Genomic DNA, 20,000 nt, shown 5'->3' with positions numbered 1-20,000 from the left:
CGTGTGCGTGCATGTGTAAGCGTGTGCGTGCGTGTGTAAGCGTGTGCGTGTGTGTGCAATCGTGTGCAACTGCAAGCGTGTGCGTGCGTGTGTAAGCGTGTGCGTGTGTGTGCAAGCGTGTGCGTGTGTGCAAGCGTGTGCGTGTGTGTGCAAGCGTGTGCGTGCGTGTGCAAGCGTGTGCGTGCATGTGTAAGCGTGTGCGTGTGTGTGCAAGCGTGTGCGTGTGTGCAAGCGTGTGTGTGCAAGCGTGCACGGGGTGTGCCAGCGTGACGGTTGCTCCTGCTCGTGTGTTCACGCTCGCATGCTCCCCGCAAGACCTTTGTGTGTGTGTGTGTGTGTGCGTGTGTGCGGGTGCTCCCCGTCCCTCCCCCACGCTCATCCCTGCGCTGATCCCCGTGCTCCCGCGTCCTCCCCCCCCGCAGCCAGCCCCCGCCAAGGAGCTGGCGTGTGTGTGCGCGCGTGGGTGTGCACACGCGTGTGCAATGATCCCCGTGCTCCCCCCTCTCTGTGCTCCCACCTGGAGGCCTTGCGAAGGAGCTGGCGTGTGTGTGCGTGCTCGTGTGTGTTTGCACACGCGTGTGCAATGATCCCCGTGCTCCCCCGCAGCCCCCGCAGCCAGCCCCCGCCAAGGAGCTGGCGTGTGTGTGTGCTCGTGTGTGTTTGCACACGCGTGCGCTGATCCCCGTGCTCCCCCGCCAAGGAGCTGGCGCGTGTGTGCGTGCTCGTGTATGTTTGCACACGCGTGTGCAATGATCCCCGTGCTCCCCCTCAGCCCCCGCCAAGGAGCTGGCGTGTGTGTGCTCGTGTGTGTTTGCACACGCGTGCGCTGATCCCCGTGCTCCCCCCCCGCAGCCCCCGCCAAGGAGCTGACGCTCTCGGCCGCCATCGAGCCGCACGACCTGGACACGAAGACGCGGCAGCTGCGGCGCTGGCTGGAGCGCGGGGCGCGCGTGCGCGTGACGGTGCGCCGGGGCCGCGGGGGCGACGCGGTGAGAGTGCGGGGACGCGGGGGCGGAGTGGAGGGGGCGTGTCCCTCGGGGAGGGGGCGTGTCCCCGGGTGGGCGTGTCCCTGCGCTGACCCCGCCCCCGCCCCTGCTGACCCCGCCCCCGCCCCCGCTGACCCCGCCCCCGCTGACCCCGCCCCGCGCTGACCCCGCCCCCGCTGACCCCGCCCCCCGCTGACCCCGCCCCCCGCTGACCCCGCCCCCGCTGACCCCGCCCTCCCCCCCCCAGGACGCGCTGTTCCAGCGGCTGCTGCGGGGCTGCGAGGGCTGCGCCGAGCTCCACGGGCGCCCGAGGGACGTGCGCGGGGGACGGCCGCCGTGGGCGAGCTCCGGCGCGTGGGCGGGAGCACGGGGACGCGCGCGGGCAGAGATGGCGGCGGGAGCACGGGGACGCGCGCGGGCAGAGATGGCGGCGGGAGCACGGAGATACACGCAAGCAAAGATGGCGGCAGGAGCACGGGGACACGCGCAAGCAAGGACGGAGGCGGGAGCACGGGGACGCGCGCGGGCAAGGACGGAGGCGGGAGCACGGGGACGCGCGCGGGCAAGGACGGAGGCGGGAGCACGGAAGATGGCGCGAACACGGATGATCCCGCGTGCAAGGACCGTGTGGACACGGAGAAACACGCGGGCAAGAACGCCGGCGCGAACACGGACGACCGCGCGTGCAGGGGAGGCGTGGACACGGGTGATCATGTGTGCCAAGACGGTGTGAACGAGGAAGTCGTGGGGAACACGGAGAAACACGCGAGCCAGGGCGGCGCGAGCACGGAGCGCGCGGAGCACACGCGTGACGCCGGGAGACGGTGACTTTACTGGGCCGGCACCGGGAGCCGCCTGACACGCGTGTTCACACGCGCCCGCGCCCCCAGCCCCCGGGGGTCGAAGCCGCTGAGGCGCGAGGCCAGGCTGCGCCTCCCACGCGGGGTCCTCACCTGCGGGGAGACGGCGGCTCAGTACACGCGTGTGCGTGCGTGTGTGCACACGTGTGTGCGTGCATGTGCGTGGTCTTGCGTGTACATGTGTGCGTGTGGGTGCGTGCGCGTGTGTATGTGCCAACCCCGACCCCGCACACCCTCCTGCTCCTGCCGGCTGTGTGTGTGCGTGTGCACACGCGTGTGCGAGCCCGACCCCCGCTCACCCTCGCGCTCCTGCCGGGCTCGTGCGTGGCGCCGTGTCTCTCGAGGCTCTGCTGCGGGGGGGGGAGAGAGGAAACACGCGTGTGTCAGCGCGCGCACACGCGTGTGCCAATAAAGCCCGTGTGCGCTCACGCCTGCGTGTGACTCTCGCTCGGGGTCGCGGGGTCAGCGGGGCACACGCGTCCCCACGCGCCTGCGTGTCACACGCCTGACGCCCGCGGCCACGCCCACACCCTCCGCGTGTGACACGCGTGTGCCCTGTACCGAGAGCCGCCCATCCTCCCCATGCCACGCCCACCGCTGTGTGTCACATGCATGAACACGCGTGTGCCCCTCCCATTCCCCCGGGGCCACGCCCACCCCCGCGTGTGCCATGTCGGAACACGCGTGTGCCCCGCCCACGCCCACCTTGGAGGCGAAGGCGCGGCCGCAGCCCGGGCGCGCGCACGCGAAGGGCCGCAGCCCCTCGTGGAAGCCCAGCACGTGGGCGCGCAGGTTCCCCGCACTCGTGTACGCGCGGGCGCAGCCCGGCCGCGCGCACCGCCACACGGGCCGCTCGGGCGCGTGCGCCGCCGCGTGACGCCGCAGCTGCTCCGGCCGCCGGAAGCTCCGCCCGCACGCGGGGCACGAGGACGCCTCTGCGGGGACACGGGGACGCGCGCGTCACACGCGTGACCCATGTCACGGCACACGTAACAGCACATACGTGTCACACGACACACACCTACACACACATGCAACCCCCCGCCTCACACGCAACACGTCTCACACGCAACACGCCTGACGCTGTACGCACACAACACGCCTGATGTCGTACACAACACGCCTGAGTCCGTACACACACAAACACAACACGCCTGACGCCGTACGCACACAACACGCCTGACGCCCGTACGCACACAACACGCCTGACGCCGTATGCACACAACACGCCTGACGCACGTACGCACAACACGCCTGACGCCGTACGCACACAACACGCCTGACGCCGTACGCACAACACGCCTGACGCCGTACGCACAACACGCCTGACGCTGTATATACACACAACACGCCTGACGCTGTACACACAACACGCCTGATGCTGTATATACACACAACACACCTGACGCTGTGCACACACAACACGCCTGACGCTGTACACGCACAACACGCCTGACGCTGTACACACACACAACACGCCTGATGCCGTACACACACAACACGCCTGACGCCGTACACACACAAACACAACACGCCTGACGCGGTACGCACACAACACGCCTGACGCCGTACGCACAACACGCCTGACGCTGTACACACAACACGCCTGACGCTGTACACACACAACACGCCTGACGCTGTGCACACACAACACGCCTGACGCTGTACACACACAACACGCCTGACGCTGTACACACACACAACACGCCTGATGCCGTACACACACAACACGCCTGACGCCGTACACACACAAACACAACACGCCTGACGCTGTACACACAACAAGCCTGATGCTGTACACACACAACACGCCTGACGCTGCACACACAACACGCCTGACACACCCCGGGCCACACGACCGTCTCCCCGCCTACCCCGCCCCCCGTCCCCCCCCGCACGGGGTCCCCGGGCCTCACCTTGGTGTGACTCACGCGTGTGTCGCAGCAGCTCGGTCCACGTCCCTCCCCACGAAGCCGCAGCCCTTCCGGCACGGGTAGCCTGAAGACACGCGTGTGGGCGAGGGGGCGAGGAGGACACGCGTGGGCAAGGGGGTGGTGGGGACACACACGCGTTGGCGAGGGGGAAACAACACGCGTGAGCGAGGGGGCGAGGGGGACATGTGTGGGCGAGGGGGAAACACGCGTGAGCGAGGGGGACACGTGTGGGCGAGGGGGACACACGCGTGGGCGAGGGGGGGCGGTGGGGACACGCGTGTGGGCGAGGGGGTGAAGGGGACACGCGTGGGCGAGCCTGGCGCACACGCCTGAGTGCGTGGCCCGGGGAGAATGGGAGGGTCGGACCCCGGGGCCCACGCGTGTCCACCCCCGCTCCCGCCCCCGCCGACGCCACTCACCCTCGTGCACCTTCCCGTGACGCCGGAGTCTGGAGGCCGAGGAGAAGGTTCGCTCGCAGCCCTCGTGCGGGCACCTGCGGGGACACGCGTGTGAGACACGACACGCAAAGACGCACACAGACACACACACACACAGACACACATACACACAGACACACACAGACACACACACACACACAGACACACATACACAGACACACAGACACAGACACACACACACATACACACACACACAGACACACACACACAGACACACACACAGACACACAGACAGACACACACAGACACAGACACACACACATACACAGACACACACAGACACACACACAGACACACACACACACACACACAGACACAGACACACAGACACACACACACAGAGACACACACACACACACACTCAGACACACACACACAGACACACACACAGACACACACAGACACACACACACACAGACACACACAGACACACACACAGACACACACACACACAGACACACACAGACACACGCGCACACACAGACACACACACACACAGACACACACACAGACACACACACACACACAGACACACACAGACACAGACACACACACAGACACACACACACACACAGACACACACAGACACAGACACACACACACAGACACACACAGACACACACACACAGACACACACACACAGACACACACACGCACACACAGACACACACACGCACACAGACACACGCGCACACGCACCGGAAGGGCGACTCCCCCGTGTGCTCACAGCGGTGCACGCGCAGCTGCTGGTGCTTCCTGAAGGCGGCGCCGCAGCCGTCCACGTCGCACTGCGGGGACACGCGCGCGGGCAAACACGTGACCCGGGGGCGTGACCCGGGGGAGGGGGAGGCCCCGCCCCTGCCCCGTGCACGCGTGTGACCCCGCCCCCGGGGCCCCTCCCTCCGCCCTCGGCGTGTGAGGGGTCACACTCGGGTGTCTGGGGGACACGCGCGCGCGTGTAAGGGCGCACATGGGTGTGTAGGGCGTACACACGCGTGTAAGGAGGGACACACGTGCGTGTGAGGGTTGCACACGTGCGTGTGAGGGTTGCACACGCGTGTGAGGGTTGCACACGCGTGTGAGGGTTGCACACGGGCGTGTGAAGGTTGCACACGGGCGTGTGAAGGTTGCACACGGGCGTGTGAAGGTTGCACACGGGCGTGTGAGGGTTGCACACGCGTGTGAGGGTTGCACACGCGTGTGAGGGTTGCACACGGGCGTGTGAGGGGTTGCACACGCGTGTGAGGGTTGCACACGCGTGTGAGGGTTGCACACGGGCGTGTGAGGGTTGCACACGCGTGTGAGGGTTGCACACGGGCGTGTGAGGGTTGCACACGGGCGTGTGAAGGTTGCACACGCGTGTGAGGGTTGCACACGCATGTGAGGGTTGCACACGCGCGGCCACACTCACCGCGAACGGCGTCCTCGCGGCCCGGTGCTTGCGCTGCACGTGGCGCCGCAGGTTCGCCCGGGTCGAGCACGCCTGCGCGCAGCCCGGCTCCTCGCACCTGCGGGCGGGCGGGGCCCGGTCACGCGTGTTTGCACACGCGCGGGCACGTGGGTCTGTGCTTGCACACGCGTGTTCACGTGTGTACACGCGTGTGCATGTGTCTGTCTGTGTCTGTTTGCACACGCGTGTACATGTGTGTCTGTGTGTATCCGTGTTTGCACACGTGTGTGCATGTGTGTCTGTGTCTGTGCTTGCACACGCGTGTGCATGTGTGTCTGTCTGTGTCTGTTTGCACACGTGTGTGCATGTGTGACTGTGCGTGTCCGTGTTTGCACACGCGTGTGACCCGCGGGGAGCATCCCCGCCCCCCGCCCCCGCACTCACGTGAACGGCCTCTCGCCCGTGTGCACCAGCGCGTGGCGGCGGAGGTGGAAGTCGCGCGTGAACGCCTTCCCGCAGCCCGCGTGCTCACACCTGAAGGGACGCTGCGGGGGAGGGGTCCACACATGTGTGAGACACACGTCTCCACACGCGTGTGATGACTGCGTCACCACACACGTCATACACACGTCTCCGCACACGTCATACACACGTCTCCACACACGTCCTACACACGTCTCCACACACGTCCTACACACGTCCCACACACGTCTCCACACACGTCATATACACGTCTCCACACGCGTGTGATGACTGCGTCACCACACACGTCATACACACGTCTCCGCACACGTCATACACACGTCTCTACACACGTCCTACACACGTCTCCACATACGTCATACACACGTCTCCACACACGTCATACACACGTCTCGGCACGTGGGTGCCGTACACGTCTCCACACGCGTGTGATGCCTGCGTCACCACACATGTGTGATACACATGTCTCCACTCGCGTGTGATGCTCACAGCTCGCGCACACGTCTCCACACGCGTGTGATGCCTGCGTCACCACACAAGTGATGCACATGTCTCCACACGCGCGTGATGCTCACACCATGACGCACACGTCTCCACACGCGCGTGATGCTCGTGATACACATGTCTCCACACGCATGTGACGCTCACACCATGACGCACACGTCTCCACACGCGTGTGATGCTCACACCATGACGCACACGTCTCCACACGTGCGTGATGCTCACACCATGACGCACACGTCTCCACACGCGCGTGATGCTCACACCATGACGCACACGTCTCCACACGCGCGTGATGCACGCGTCACGCACACGTCTTTGCCTGTGCGTGGAGCATGCGTTCCCCGCGCTCCGGCCCCACCCGGGGACACACGTGTGTCGCACGTGGAGGCATCACCGCGCACGCACGGGGCTGCGTGTGTCACACGCTTCCACCACGCTCACAGCCGTGATGCACGTATGTTTCACGGTGGCGTCGCTGGACGTCGGACATGGGGGCGGTGTGTGTCCCGCAGCACATGCCTGGACACGCGTGTGTGCGTGTGAGTGCGGACACGCGTGTGCGTGACATCCCCACACAGAGCCTGTGCATGTGCGGCAAGGCGGAACCACTTCCCCCGCGGAAACCGTTCCCGCCCGACCCGGAACGACTTCCGGTGACGGACACGGATTCCGACCCGGCCGACTTCCGCAGGACGGAACCAATTCCACCGCGGAAACCGTTCCCACACGCCCCGGGGCCACTTCCGCTGCGGAAACCGTTCCCACCCGGACCACTTCCGGGTGACGGACGCTTCCGGTCCGTCCTCCCTTTCGGTCCGGCGCACTTCCGGCGGGGAACTTCCGGTTTCCCGATTTTGACCGGAAACGGCGCCGCACGGAGCCCCTCCCCGCCCCCCACCGCGCGTGCGCGCGCACCCACCTCCCCCGTGTGCGCGAGCAGGTGCGCGTCCAGCTTCCAGGCCTTGTTGTAGGCGGCGCCGCGGCCGGCGAAGGAGCAGATGAACGTGGCGGCGGCTGCGCGTGCACGGGGAGGGGGCGGGGCCGAGGCGGGCGCGAAGGCGTCGTCCACGCGCAGCGACGCCACCGCCTCGGCCGCCGCCGCCTCCGCAGACTCCGCCGCCTCCGCCAACGCGGCGGGATCCAGCGCGGACCGGAACCTTCGCGCCCCGTGGGACCCTGCGGGGACACGGACGGGCCTCGGGGGAGCACGCGGGGGCTGGAACGGGGCGTTTCCGGTGCAGGCCACGCCCCTTGGGAAGCCCCGCCTTGTTTTCTAGCTAACTTCCCGTGCAGGCCACGCCCCTCGCAGTAGCCCAACACTTAAATCCGCTCACTTCCGGGACAAGCCACGCCCCTAGCTGTAACCACGCCCCGAACTCCCCTTAACTTCCGGGATCGCATCTCCTAAAACCCGCCCCGCTATGTCTTCACTTCCTGTAACGCTCTTTCCAGGCCCCGCCCACCTCCCTCCTCACTTCCTATAATCTCACCCCCCTAAGCCCCGCCCCGCTCCGTCCTCGCTTCCTGTATCTCTTCCTCAGGCCCCGCCCACCTCCCTCCTCACTTCCTGTATCACTCCGCCAGGCCCCGCCCCGGCCCTTCTCACTTCCGGCTTCTCCTCGCAATCGACTCCCGCGCGGTCCTGCGCCCGCCGTGAGCGCTTCCGCCCTCCTGGACGATGTCGCCGCGCGGAATCCGGCGCCGCTGCTGCCCCGACGCGAATCCTCCTCACGGGCGGCGCCGCGGGCGTCTCCACACGCGGATTCCGCTCAGACCAGCTCCGAAAACCCTCACTTCCTGGTTATGTCCCGCCCTTCCGGTCCCACAACTAAAGGAGTCCCCATTTCCTGTTCCCGGAAGTCACGTTCTTCCTGTGTCTTCTCGTTAGTTTCCCCCCCGGCACCTTTTCCCCGTGTTTTTCTGTTCCTACCTGCCCTGTCCCTGTGTCCTTCTGTCCCCGTGTCCCTATGTCCCTGTGTCCCTGTTTCCTTTTGTCCCCGTCTCTCTGTCCCCGTGTCCCTCTGTCCCCCTGTCCCTGTGTCACCCTGTCCCTGTGTTCCCTGTCCCCCTGTCCCCGTGTCCCCCTGTCCCTGTATCTCCATGTCCCTGTGTCCCCCTGTCCCCCTGTCCCCCTGTCCCCGTGTCCCTGTGTCCCCCTGTCCCTGTGTCCCCGTGTCCGTGTCCCCGTGTCCCCCTGTCCCTGTGTCCCCCTGTCCCTGTATCCCCTTGTCCATGTCCCCGTCCCTGTGTCACCCTGTCCCTGTGTCCCCCTGTCCATGTCCCCGTCCCCGTGTCCTCCTGTCCCCGTGTCCCCCTGTCCCTGTATCCCCTTGTCCATGTCCCCGTCCCTGTGTCACCCTGTCCCTGTGTCCCCCTGTCCATGTCCCCGTCCCCGTGTCCTCCTGTCCCCGTGTCCCCCTGTCCCCCTGTCCGTGTCTCCGTCCCTGTGTCACCCTGTCCCTGTGTCCCCCTGTCCATGTCCCCGTCCGTGTCACCCTGTCCCTGTGTCCCCCTGTCCATGTCCCCGTCCCTGTGTCCTCCTGTCCCCGTGTCCCCGTCCCCGTGTCCCCCTGTCCCTGTCCCCGTGTCCGTGTCCCTGTGTCCCCCTGTCCCTGTGTCCCCCTGTCCCTGTGTCCCCTGTCCCTGTGTCTCCCTGTCCCCGTGTCCCTGTGTCCCCGTGTCCCTGTGTCCCCCTGTCCCTGTGTCCCCCTGTCCGTGTCCCCCTGTTCCCGTCCCCGTTCCGGTTTCTGTGTCCCTGTGTCCCCCTGTCCCTGTGTCCCCCTGTTCCCGTCACTGTCCCGGTTTCCATGTCCCTGTGTCCCCCTGTTGTTGTTTCCCTGTCCGTGTCCCCGTCCCCCTCTCCATGTCCCTGTCCCGTCCCCGTGTCCTTCTGTCCGTGTCCCCTGTTCCTGTGTCCCCCTGTCCCAGTCCTTCTTTCCTTCCTTCCATCCCTCCTTCCCTGTGTCCCCGTCCGTGTCTTTCTGCCTTGTCCCCGTCTCCGTGTCCCGTCCTTCCTTCCTTCCTTCCCTGCCTCCTTCCTTCCGTGTCCCCGTCCCCTCCTGTCCCCGTGTCTCCCTGTCCCTGTCCCTGTGTCCCCGTCCCCGTGTCCCTCTGTCCCCATTCCTGTGTCCTCTTGTCCCTGTGTCCCCGTTTCCCCCTCTCCATGTGTCCCCGTTTCCCCCTCTCCATGTGTCCCCGTCCCCGTTTCCGTGTCTCCTTGTCCCTGTGTCCCCCTGTGGCTGTCCTGGTGTCTCCCTGTCCCCGTTCCCGTGTTTTTCCGTTTCTACCTCCCGTCCCCCCCGTGTGTGTCCCCCTTTCCCCGTGTGTCCGTCCTTGTGTCCCGCTGTCCGTGTCCCTCTGTCCCGTCTCTGTGTTCCCGTGTCCCCATGTCTGTGTTCGTGTCCCCGTGTAACCGTGTCCCTGTCCGTGTCCCCATGTCCGCGTCTCCCTGTCCCCGTCCTTTCCTTCCCTCCATCCTTTCCAGTGTCCCCGTCCCCGTGTCCCCCTGTCCCTGTGTCCCCGTGTCCCCCGTCCCCGTGTCCCTGTGTCCCCGTGTCCCCCTGTCCCCGTGTCCCCCTGTCCCTGTGTCCCCCTCCCCCGCATCCACGGACGGACGGACAGACGGACGCCGACACTCTCACGTTTAGACTCTTTATTTGCTCTCCAGGCGCTGAACCGGGGACGGGGCCCACGGGCGGCTCTTTACCCGGGACGCGGGCTCCCCGGGAAACACGCGTGTCCCGAGCCCGCGGGGGAGGGGGCGGGGTGCCCGGGCGCGGACACGCGTGTCAGGCCATGAACTCGTAGGGGATGGGCTCCAGCAGCTCGGGCTCCTTCCCGTTGGTCCTCACGAAGTGCGCGTCGCGGGGCGGCGCCGGCTGCGGGGACACGCGTGTGAGTGGCGGCCGGGCACGCGGGAGCGCCCTCGGCCCCGTCCTCGCGTGGGTCACACACCCCGATCACGCGTGTCACCCACTCACTGCAGGCAGGTCCCCGCCCACACGCGTGTCACACACCCACTCACCTGGGGCTTGAGCGGCACCCGGGTCCCTGATCACGCGTGTCACACACTCAGGACCCCGCTCACGCGTGTCGTCACCCCACACACCTGGCTTTTGGGCTGCACTCGTGTCCCCGCTCACCCGTGTGTCAGTCAGGTCCCCGCCCACGCGCGTCACACACCCGCCAAACGCCTCCGCGGCACCCAGGTCCCGGTCACGCGTGTCACACGCTCACCCCCACCCACCCGGCCCTTGAGCTGCACCTAGGCGGGTCCCCGATCACGTGTCACAGGCTCGGGACCTCGCTGCCCACGCGTGTCCCCCCACACCTGTAGCCTGAGCTGCACCCAGGTCCCCGCTCACACGTGTGCCACCCACTTACGTCCCCACGGACACGCGTGAGAGTCACACCAATGGCCCCGCACCTGGCGCTGGAGCTGTCCCCGGGTCCCCCGCTCCCTCACACGCGTGACCCACACTCACTGCGCTCAGATTCTCGCTCACACGCGTCCCCCGCCCACGCACCTGGCGCTGGAGCTGCACCCGGGTCCCCGCCCACGCGTGTCGCCCCCCCACAACCTAGCGCTTGAGCTGCACCCAGGTCCCCACTCACACGCGTGTGACCCCCGCGTGTCTCAACACCTCACGAACCTGGCGCTGGAGCTGCACCCAGGCCCCGCGCTCGCTCACACGCGTGACCCACACTCACTGCGCACAGATCCCCGCGCACACGCGTGACCCACACTCACTGCGCACAGATCCCCGCTCACACGCGTGTCCCACACTCACTGTGCCCAGATCCCCGCTCACACGCGTGACCCACACTCACTGCGCACAGATCCCCGCTCACACGCGTGACCCACACTCACTGCGCACAGATCCCCGCTCACACGCGTGTCCCGCACTCATCCCCGCCCACGCGTGTCCCGGCCCACGCACCTGGCGCTTGAGCTGCACCCAGGCCCCGCGCTCGCTGACACGCGTGACCCACACTCACTGCGCCCAGATCCCCGCTCACACGCGTGTCCCACACTCACTGCGCCCAGATCCCCGCTCACACGCGTGTCCCACACTCATCCCCGCCCACGCGTGTCCCGGCCCACGCACCTGGCGCTTGAGCTGCACCCAGGTCCCGCGCTCGCGGGCCTCGCGCTTGCGCCGCTCGTTGTCCTTGACGCGGCGCAGGAAGCTGTCGCGGCTCTTGGAGTGTTTCACGTGCTCGATGCGCACGTTGATCCGCTTGGCCAGGATGCGGCCCCTGCGGGCGGGGACACGCGTGGGCGGGGGCACACGCGTGGGCGGGGAGGAGGCCCCGGCCGCGTCTCCCCGAGAACCCGCCCCTCCCCGGGCTCCGCCCCGCGTGTGCCCCCGCCGGGTCCCGCCCGCGCACGCCTGGACACGCGTGGGCCCGGGTGGCGGGGGGCGTCCTGTGCCCCGCGGGAATGGCCGGGGCGCGCATGCGGCGTCGCCCGGCAAAGTGAGCGGGGGGTGCGGTGGAGGACGGCGTGGGACACGCGTGTCCGTGGGGGGAATGGTGGGTGTGTGACACGCGGGGGAGCGTGTTCTGGGCCTGTGCCTCACGCGCGCACCCCCTTGACCCGCTTTTGTGTGTTTCACGTGTGTGTGCGTGTGGAGGGAGGCGGGCGGGCACGCGACACGCGTGTCCGTGGGGAGGCTGGGCGCGTGGCGGCGCGCACCCCCTCGACCCGTTCGTGTACCCTGTGCGTGTCCCTGTGCGTGGGGCAGGGGGCGGAGGGAGGCTGGGCGTGTGCCACGCGTGTCCCTGTGCGTGGGGAGAGGCCGGGCCTGTGCCCCGGGGGTGGGGGAGGATGAGGGAGGACACGCGTGTCCGCGAGGGGAGGAAGGCCGGGGGTGGGGGGGCGAGGAAGGCCGGCCACGCGCCACGCGTGTCCGTGCGCCACGCGTGTCCGGGCCCGCGCACTCACTTGACCTGCTTGTTGACGATGATGCCCACGGCGTGCTGCGTCACGTTGTACACGCGCCCCGTCTTCCCGTGGTAGCACTTGTGGGGCATCCCCTTCTGCACCGTGCCCATGCCCTGCGCGACACGCGTGTGCGCGTGTGAGAGCGTGGACGCGTCCGCCCTCCCCCTCCTCCTCCCCCACCCCCGCCACGCGCCCCTCAGAGCCGGTGAAATGAGCTTCTCACGCCGCCTCTCGGGGCGGATCGAACACGCGGGTCATCACGGGGGCGGGGACACGCCGGCCCCCGCGTGGGCGTCCCGTGCTCCCCCCCGCCCCGCCCACGCGTGTGCGCGCTCACCTTGATGTCCACGATGTCGCCCTTCTTGTAGATGCGCATGTAGGTGGCCAGCGGCACCACGCCTGCGTGGGGGGACGACGGTCACACGCGTGTCAGCCGTGGGTGCCCACGCACAGGGCGACGTGGCACACCGGGGCGAGGACACGCGTGTTTCTGCCCCGGGACGCAGTCACGCACCCGGGGACCTGGCCCCCCCCTCGCACGACCCGGCACGCGTGTGAGGCCGGGGACACGCGTGCTCCCGCGCCGATGATGGAGTCGGGGACGCGCCGCCGCCCTCCCCCCCCTGAGGTGGACGCAATGTCCCCGTGCCACGCCCCTCGCACCCTCCCGTGCCTGCACACGCCAACACGCGTGACCCCCGCGCGGACCCGCACACGCACCGTGCTTGCGGAAGGGCCGCGAGAACATGTAGCGGGTCCCGCGCCTCTTGCCCTTGGTGTTGGTCATGGTCACGGGCGGTCACGGACGGTCACGCCTGGTCCACGGACGGTCACGCCTGTGGGGGGCGGGGGGAGAAGGGGGACGGGCGTGAACACGCGTGTGGCCCCGGGGAGGCGCCGACCCCCACCCCCCGCCCCGAAACATGGCTGCGATGGTGCAAACGGAACCCACGCGCGGGGACCCCGAAACGCACGTTAACAGTGCAAAAGCCGCTCACGCGTGGGGACCCCAGAACCAGGCCGCGATGGTGCAAACGCAGCTCACGCTCGGGGACCCCGAAACGCACGTTAATAGTGCAAAAGCCCCTCACGCGTGGGGACCCCGAAACCCACGGTAACAGTGCAAAAGCCGCTCACAATCGGGGACCCCGAAACCAGGCCGTGATGGTGCAAACGCAGCTCACGCGCGGGGACCCCAGAACCAGGCTGTGATTGTGCAAAAGCCCCAAACGCTCGGGGACCCCAAAACCACGTTGCACTAGTGCAAACGCAGGTCGCACTTGGGGACCCCGAAACCCACCATAATAGTGCAAACGCAGCTCACGCGTGGGGACCCCGAAACCCATGGTAACAGTGCAAAAGCCGCTCACGCCTGGGGACCCCGAAACCAAGTCGCGATGGTGCAAACGCAGCTTACGCTCGGGGACCCCAAGAAACACCATAAAAGTGCAAAAGCCCCTCACACTCGGAGACCCCGAAACCAGGCCGCGATGGTGCAAACAGAGCTCACACTCGGGGACCCCAAAAACGCACATTAATAGTGCAAAAGCCGCTCACGCGTGGGGACCCCAGAACCAGGCTGCGATTGTGCAAAAGCCCCAAACGCTCGGGGACCCCAAAACCACGTTGCACTAGTGCAAGCGCAGGTCGCACTTGGGGAGCCCAAAACCCACAATAGTGCAAACGCAGCTCACGCGCGGGGACCCCAAAACCAGGCTGCGATGGTGCAAACGCAGCTCACGCTCGGGGACCCCGAAACCCACGGTAACAGTGCAAAAGCCCCAAACGCTCGGGGACCCCGAAACCAGGCCGCGATGGTGCAAACGCAGCTCACGCGCGGGGACCCCAAAACCAGGCTGTAATTGTGCAAACGGAGCTCACACTCGGGCACCCCAAAACGCACGTTAACAGTGCAAAAGCCTCTACGCGCGGGGACCCCGACACCAGGCCGCGATGCTGCAAACGGAGCTCACACTCGGGGACCCCCAAAACCACGTTGCACTAGTGCAAACGCCGCTCACAACCGGGGGCCCGAAACCAATTTGCACTAGTGCAAGCGCAGCTCACACTCGGGGACCCCGAAAACGCAGACATCCGGGGACCCCACGAGCACGCGGACCCCCACGCCCCCTCCCCCGGGCCCGGGCCTCCCCGCGGGGACCCCAAAACCCCGCGCTGACCCCCGCGAGGCGCCAGAAACGGCCGCGAAAGCGGGAGCCACGCGCGCAACCGACCTGGAAGATGGCGGCCGCGAGGGGGAAAGGAAGAGGGCGGGGCCGGAAGATCTCTCTAGACGGACCGGAAGTGGGAGGGGAAGGACCCCGCGCAGGGCTGCCCGAGGCGGTGCCGGACCGGAAGTAAGAGGGGGAAAGGGGAATGAGGCGGACAGGGGGCTGTGAGGGACCGGAAGTGAGCGGGGGAGAGGGGAATGAGGAGGACCGAGGCTGTGAGGGACCGGAAGTGAGAGGGGGAAAGGAAACTGAGGGGGACCAAAGAGCTGCCGGACACGCAGTGAGAGGGGAAAGACCTTGCCCGGAGGCGCGGCCGGACCGGAAGTGAACTGTGAAAGCGACCTGGGAACCGGAAGTGAGCGGGAAAAAGGGTCTTAGGGACCGGAAGTGAGCGAGGAGAGCGCCCTGAGGACCGGAAGTGAGCGTGAAAAGGATCCTAAGGACCGGAAGTGGGCGAGAAAAGGGTCCTAAGGACCGGAAGTGACCGAGCAAAGGGCCCTAAAGACCGGAAGTGACCGAGCAAAGAGCCCGTTCGGGCTGCCCGCGGCGCTGCCGGACCGGAAGTGAGCGGGAAAATGGCTCTGGGGACCGGAAGTGAGCGGGATAAAAGCCCCCCGGGGGTTTGGGGTACTCGCGCGGCGCGGGGGCCACATCCGGGGCGTGGGGTGACGTCGGGGATCGGCCACGACCCTCCGCTCCGCTCTCCAGAGCTCGTGGGGACGAGCCGGGAGCGCTGCGCAGCGCGCAGGCGCGGGGAAGGCGGGAAAACAGAAAATACAAACTGCGCATGCGCGGAGTCGCCGGGAAACCCACTGCGCAGGCGCGTTGCGGGGCCGGGAAACGAGTGCGCGTGCGCGTGAGTCCGAGAAAATGGCGCTGGACGGAGCCGACGCCCAGGGCGCAGGCGCGGGAGCGGACGGGAAGGAGTGCGCATTCGCGGAGTCTCCGTGAGAGATGCGCAGGCGCGGAAGAGGCCTGAGGCGCTGCGCAGGCGCAGAAGGAGACGCGGGGGGGGGGGAAGGCTGCGCGTGTGTGGTAGAAGCCCGGGAAAGCCTTCCCCTCGGTCGCCATGTCAACAGCATCCATTCCCCTCTCGGTCGCCATGGCAACGCCATCCCAGCTCCCTTGGGACAGCATTGGACGCTGGGACTTGAACCCGGGTCCCGGGGAGCAGTGACCGGGTCCTCCGGAGGAACTGCCAGGGTCTGGACTCGAACCCGGGTCCTCGGGAGGACAGGTTTCTGAGGTGGAGCCTCTGGGTGGAGCCCAGGGAGGGTGGCTCCGCCCACAATGGGCGGGGCCTGCCCAACAGCCGTCCATCAAGGCTATAGAGCCCAGAGATGGCTCCGCCCATAGGGGGCGTGACAACCCCATCAAAATGGCCGCTCCCAGCCTCAGGATCACAGGAGGGATGGCTCCGCCCCCTCAAAATGGCGTCTCTCAGCATCAGGACCACAGGAGGGATGGCTCCGCCCCCTCAAAATGGCGTCTCTCAGCATCAGGACCACAGGAGGGATGGCTCCGCCTCCTCAAAATGGCGGCTCTCAGCATCAGGACCACAGAAGGGATGGCTCCGCCCCCTCAAAATGGCGTCTCTCAGCATCAGGACCACAGGAGGGATGGCTCCGCCTCCTCAAAATGGCGGCTCTCAGCATCAGGACCACAGAAGGGATGGCTCCGCCCCCTCAAAATGGCGTCTCTCAGCATCAGGACCACAGGAGGGATGGCTCCGCCCACGGGGGCGTGGCCTCTCCATCAAAATGGCCGCCCGCAGCCTCAGGACCACAGTAATGGTGGCTCCGCCCCCGGGGGCGTGGCCTCCCCATCAACTGCAATAATCTCCTCCCTCCTTCCCTCCCTCCTTCTCTCCCTCCTTCTCTCCCTCCTTCCCTCCTTCCCTCCCTCCTTCCCTCCTTCCTTCCTTCCCTCCCTCCTTCCCTCCCTCCTTCCCTCCTTCCTTCCCTCCCTCCTTCTCTCCCTCCTTCCCTCCTTCCCTCCCTCCTTCCTTCCTTCCTTCCTTCCCTCCCTCCTTCCTTCCTTCCCTCCTTCCCTCCCTCCTTCTCTCCCTCCTTCCTTCTCTCCTTCCTTCCTTCCCTCCTTCCTTCCCTCCTTCCTTCCTTCCCTCCTTCCCTCCTTCCTTCCCTCCTTCCCTCCTTCCTTCCTTCCTTCCCTCCTTCCCTCCTTCCTTCCTTCCTTCCTTCCTTCCCTCCTTCCTTCCTTCCTTCCTTCCTTCCCTCCTTCCTTCCTTCCCTCCTTCCTTCCCTCCTTCCCTCCTTCCTTCCCTCCTTCCTTCCTTCCTTCCCTCCTTCCATCCTTCCTTCCCTGTGTCCCCCTGTCCCCGTGTCCCCCTGTCCCCGTGTCCCCCTGTCCCCGTGTCCCCCTGTCCCTGTGTCCCCCTGTCCGTGTCCCTGTGTCCCCCTGTCCCTGTGTCCCCATGTCCGTGTCCCCCTGTCCCTGTGTCCCCCTGTCCCTGTGTCCCCCTGTCCCTGTGTCCCCCTGTCCCTGTGTCCCCCTGTCCATGTCCCTGTGTCCCCCTGTCCCTGTGTCCCCATGTCCCTGTGTCCCCCTGTCCCTGTGTCCCCATGTCCCTGTGTCCCCCTGTCCCCGTGTCCCCCTGTCCCCGTGTCCCCCTGTCCCCGTGTCCCCATGTCCCTGTGTCCCCTGTCCGTGTCCCTGTGTCCCCCTGTCCCGTGTCCCCCTGTCCCCGTGTTCCCCTGTCCCCCTGTCCCTGTGTCCCCGTGTCCCTGTGTCCCCCTGTCCCTGTATCCCCCTGTCCCTGTGTCCCTCTGTCCCTGTCCCCCTGTCCCTGTGTCCCCGTGTCCCCCTGTCCCTGTGTCCCGTGTCCCCCTGTCCCTGTGTCCCCCTGTCCCCGTGTCCCCCTGTCCCTGTGTCCCCCTGTCCCCGCGTCCCCCTGTCCCTGTGTCCCCGTGTCCCCCGTCCCTGTGTCCCCCTGTCCCTGTGTCCCCCTGTCCCTGTGTCCCCCTGTCCCTGTGTCCCCCTGTCTCCCTGTCCCCGTGTCCCCGTGTCCCCCTGTCCCCGTGTCCCCCTGTCCCTGTGTCCCCGTGTCCCCCTGTCCCTTCATGGGGTGCCGGGTGCTTGCTCGTCCTCCCCGTCCTCCCCGTCCTCCCGGCCTGTCCTCCCCCAGGGCCTGTGATTGTGCCGTCTCTGGCGCCTCCTCCCCTGCCCCCGGGGGGTTGGGTTGTTTATGGCGGTTTAAGCGGTTTATGAGGCTTATGACTGTGCGAGGCCCCAGGAGGCAACTGTCCCCACAGCCCAGATCAAAGGACAGATCAAAGGACAAATGATAAGACGGGGAGGGGGAGGGGAGGAGACAGCCTGGGTGTGACCTCCGCCTCCCTGTGAGGCCGCGGAGGAAGAGGGACAGGGGACACAGGGACAGGGGGACACGGGGACAGGGGGACACAGGGACAGGGGGACACAGGGACAGGAAGACACGGGGACAGGGGGACACAGGGACAGGGGGACACGGGGACAGGAGGACACGGGGACAGGGGGACACAGGGACACGGGGACAGGGGGACACAGGGACAGGGGACACGGACAGGGGACACAGGACACAGGGACAGGGGGACAGGGGACACGGGGACAGGGGGACAGGGGACACAGGGACAGGGGGACACAGGGACAGGGGGACACGGGGACAGGGGGACACAGGGACACGGGGACAGGGGGACACGGGGACAGGGGGACACAGGGACAGGGGGACAGGAGGTCCCCCTTCCCTCCCCGTCCAGGCGCTGATGACCTCCCCGTGACCAAGGTCCCCTGAGCGCGTGTCTTCCCGTGACCTCAGTGACCCCGGGCGGAGGCCGCGGGGAGGGAGGGAGGGAGGGGGCGTCGCCCCTCGTCACCCTGGAGCTACAGAAATGCCCCTAAAGCCGGATTTACTGCTGTTTGCTCTTCTCTCTCTCTCTCTCTCTCTCTCTCTCTAAGGAGAAAGACAACAACGCAGACAGCCCAGTTGCGATTTTCCTTTAATTGCAATGATTTTCCCTGCTTTGCAACAAGTTTTCTTTAATTGCAATTATTTCCCTGCATTGCAACGATTTTCCTTAAATTGCAATTATTTCCCTGCATTGCAACGGTTTTCCTTTAATTGCAACTATTTTCCCTGCATTGCAATTTCCTGGCTGTAGTTTTCTTTGCTTTGCAACCATTTTCCTGTAATTGCAATTATTTCCCTGCATTGCAACGGTTTTCCTTTAATTGCAATTATTTCCCTGCATTGCAACAATTTTCCTTTAATTGAAATTATTTCCCTGCATTGCAACAAGTTTTCTTTAATTGCAATTATTTCCCTGCATTGCAACGATTTTCCTTTAATTGCAACTATTTTCCCTGCATTGCAACGATTTTCCTTTAATTGCAATTATTTCCCTGCATTGCAACGATTTTCCTTTAATTGCAACTATTTTCCCTGCATTGCAATTTCCTAGTTGTAGTTTTCGTTGCTTTGCAACGATTTTCCTTGCTTTGAAACAATGTTTCTTTAATTGCAATTATTTTCCTTGCTTTGCAACGATTTTATTTTAATTTCAATTATTTTACCTGCATTGCAACGAGTTTTCTTTAATTGCAACTATTTTCCCTGCATTGCAATTTCCTGGCTGTAGTTTGCTTTGCAACGATTTTCCTTTAATTGCAATTATTTCCCTGCATTGCAACGATTTTCCTTTAATTGCAACTATTTTCCCTGCATTGCAACGATTTTCCTTTAATTGCAACTATTTTCCCTGCATTGCAACGATTTTCCTCACATTGCAATTATTTCCCTGCATTGCACCGTTGCTCCCCGTCCTCCCCAGCCCGGGGTCCCCCTGCCGCGCCTCTCTGTCTCCCCGGGGGCTTGGGAACGGGGCTGGGGACGCTCCACCCTGTAAATCCCCGCAGCCGGGAGGGGAGAGCTTCGCTGGCTGCTCGGCCCGGAGGTCCTGGGTTCGAGTCCTGGCGCCCACAGGGCGGCTCAGAGGGACCTGTTAAAGCCAGTTCAGAAGAGGAGGAGGGGGAGGAGGAGAGGGAGGGGAGGAGGAGAGGGAGGAGGAGGAGAAGGAGGAGAAGGAGAAGGAGGAGAAGGAGGAGGAGAAGGAGGAGGAGGAGAAGGAGGAGGAGGAGGAGAAGGAGGAGGAGGAGGAGGAGGAGGGGAGGAGGAGGAGGGGGAGGAGGAGGAGGAGGAGGAGGAGGGGGGA

The 20,000-nt window shown here is 65.7% G+C and overlaps 4 protein-coding genes across 6 annotated transcripts in view; 2 read left to right on the top strand and 2 right to left on the bottom strand.

The window, feature by feature from the left end:
* The window catches only part of LOC110544171 (chloride intracellular channel protein 6-like), a 7,002-nt gene extending 4,728 nt beyond the window's left edge, over positions 1–2,274 (top strand). Inside the window, exons 4-5 of the mRNA XM_060375845.1 lie at positions 853–989; positions 1,234–2,274. Coding sequence (XP_060231828.1) covers positions 853–989; positions 1,234–1,814 — 718 coding nt within the window. The 3' untranslated portion in view covers positions 1,815–2,274. The remainder of the gene's footprint in view (positions 1–852; positions 990–1,233) is intronic.
* Gtf3a (general transcription factor IIIA) lies at positions 1,801–8,384 on the bottom strand (the record flags this gene model as incomplete). Its single annotated transcript, XM_060375844.1, is given in 10 exon segments — positions 1,801–2,196; positions 2,552–2,781; positions 3,763–3,805; positions 3,807–3,844; positions 4,200–4,273; positions 4,938–5,026; positions 5,650–5,746; positions 6,073–6,173; positions 7,535–7,791; positions 8,222–8,384. Coding segments are annotated over 10 exon segments (1,353 nt in total), but the record flags the coding sequence as incomplete, so codon positions are not given.
* Positions 8,385–10,252: 1,868 nt separating this feature from the next.
* Positions 10,253–14,910, bottom strand: LOC110544226 (large ribosomal subunit protein eL21). Of its 2 annotated transcripts, none has more exons than XM_060375838.1 (7): positions 14,797–14,910; positions 13,283–13,398; positions 12,900–12,961; positions 12,563–12,675; positions 11,724–11,874; positions 10,389–10,493; positions 10,253–10,326 (listed from the first exon to the last, which is right to left on the bottom strand). In XM_060375838.1, the coding sequence occupies exons 2-6, from the start codon at positions 13,347–13,349 to the stop codon at positions 10,404–10,406; spliced, it is 483 nt and encodes a 160-aa protein (XP_060231821.1). In that variant the 5' UTR covers positions 13,350–13,398; positions 14,797–14,910; the 3' UTR covers positions 10,253–10,326; positions 10,389–10,403. The 2 variants fall into 2 exon arrangements, with proteins under 2 accessions (XP_060231821.1, XP_060231822.1); XM_060375839.1 differs by having other exon boundaries at positions 10,253–10,332; positions 10,395–10,493.
* An 896-nt stretch (positions 14,911–15,806) lies between these two features.
* The window catches only part of LOC132650525 (cyclic nucleotide-gated cation channel beta-1-like), a 5,725-nt gene continuing 1,531 nt past the window's right edge, over positions 15,807–20,000 (top strand). Inside the window, exon 1 of one of the 2 annotated variants that reach the window (XM_060375853.1) lies at positions 15,807–16,580. In XM_060375853.1, coding sequence (XP_060231836.1) covers positions 16,134–16,580 — 447 coding nt within the window. In that variant the 5' untranslated portion in view covers positions 15,807–16,133. Of the gene's footprint in view, positions 16,587–20,000 lie in introns of both variants that reach the window. The other variant, XM_060375852.1, reaches the window with a different exon arrangement.

Source organism: Meriones unguiculatus (assembly GCF_030254825.1).
Source record: "Meriones unguiculatus strain TT.TT164.6M chromosome 13 unlocalized genomic scaffold, Bangor_MerUng_6.1 Chr13_unordered_Contig_107, whole genome shotgun sequence".
NCBI lineage: Eukaryota > Metazoa > Chordata > Mammalia > Rodentia > Muridae > Meriones > Meriones unguiculatus.
This window is presented reverse-complemented; position numbering and strand designations above follow the sequence as displayed.

Bases quoted from the DNA above. Each gene is read 5' to 3' on its own strand.
- LOC110544226 (XM_060375838.1), bottom strand. From the start codon at position 13,349: ATGACCAACACCAAGGGCAAGAGGCGCGGGACCCGCTACATGTTCTCG. The intron at 12,962-13,282 runs GTGCGTGTGCGG...CCCCCCACGCAG, and splicing joins GCGGCCCTTCCGCAAGCACG to GCGTGGTGCCGCTGGCCACC. The intron at 10,494-11,723 runs GTGCGTGGGCCG...GTGTCCCCGCAG, and splicing joins GGGTGCAGCTCAAGCGCCAG to CCGGCGCCGCCCCGCGACGC.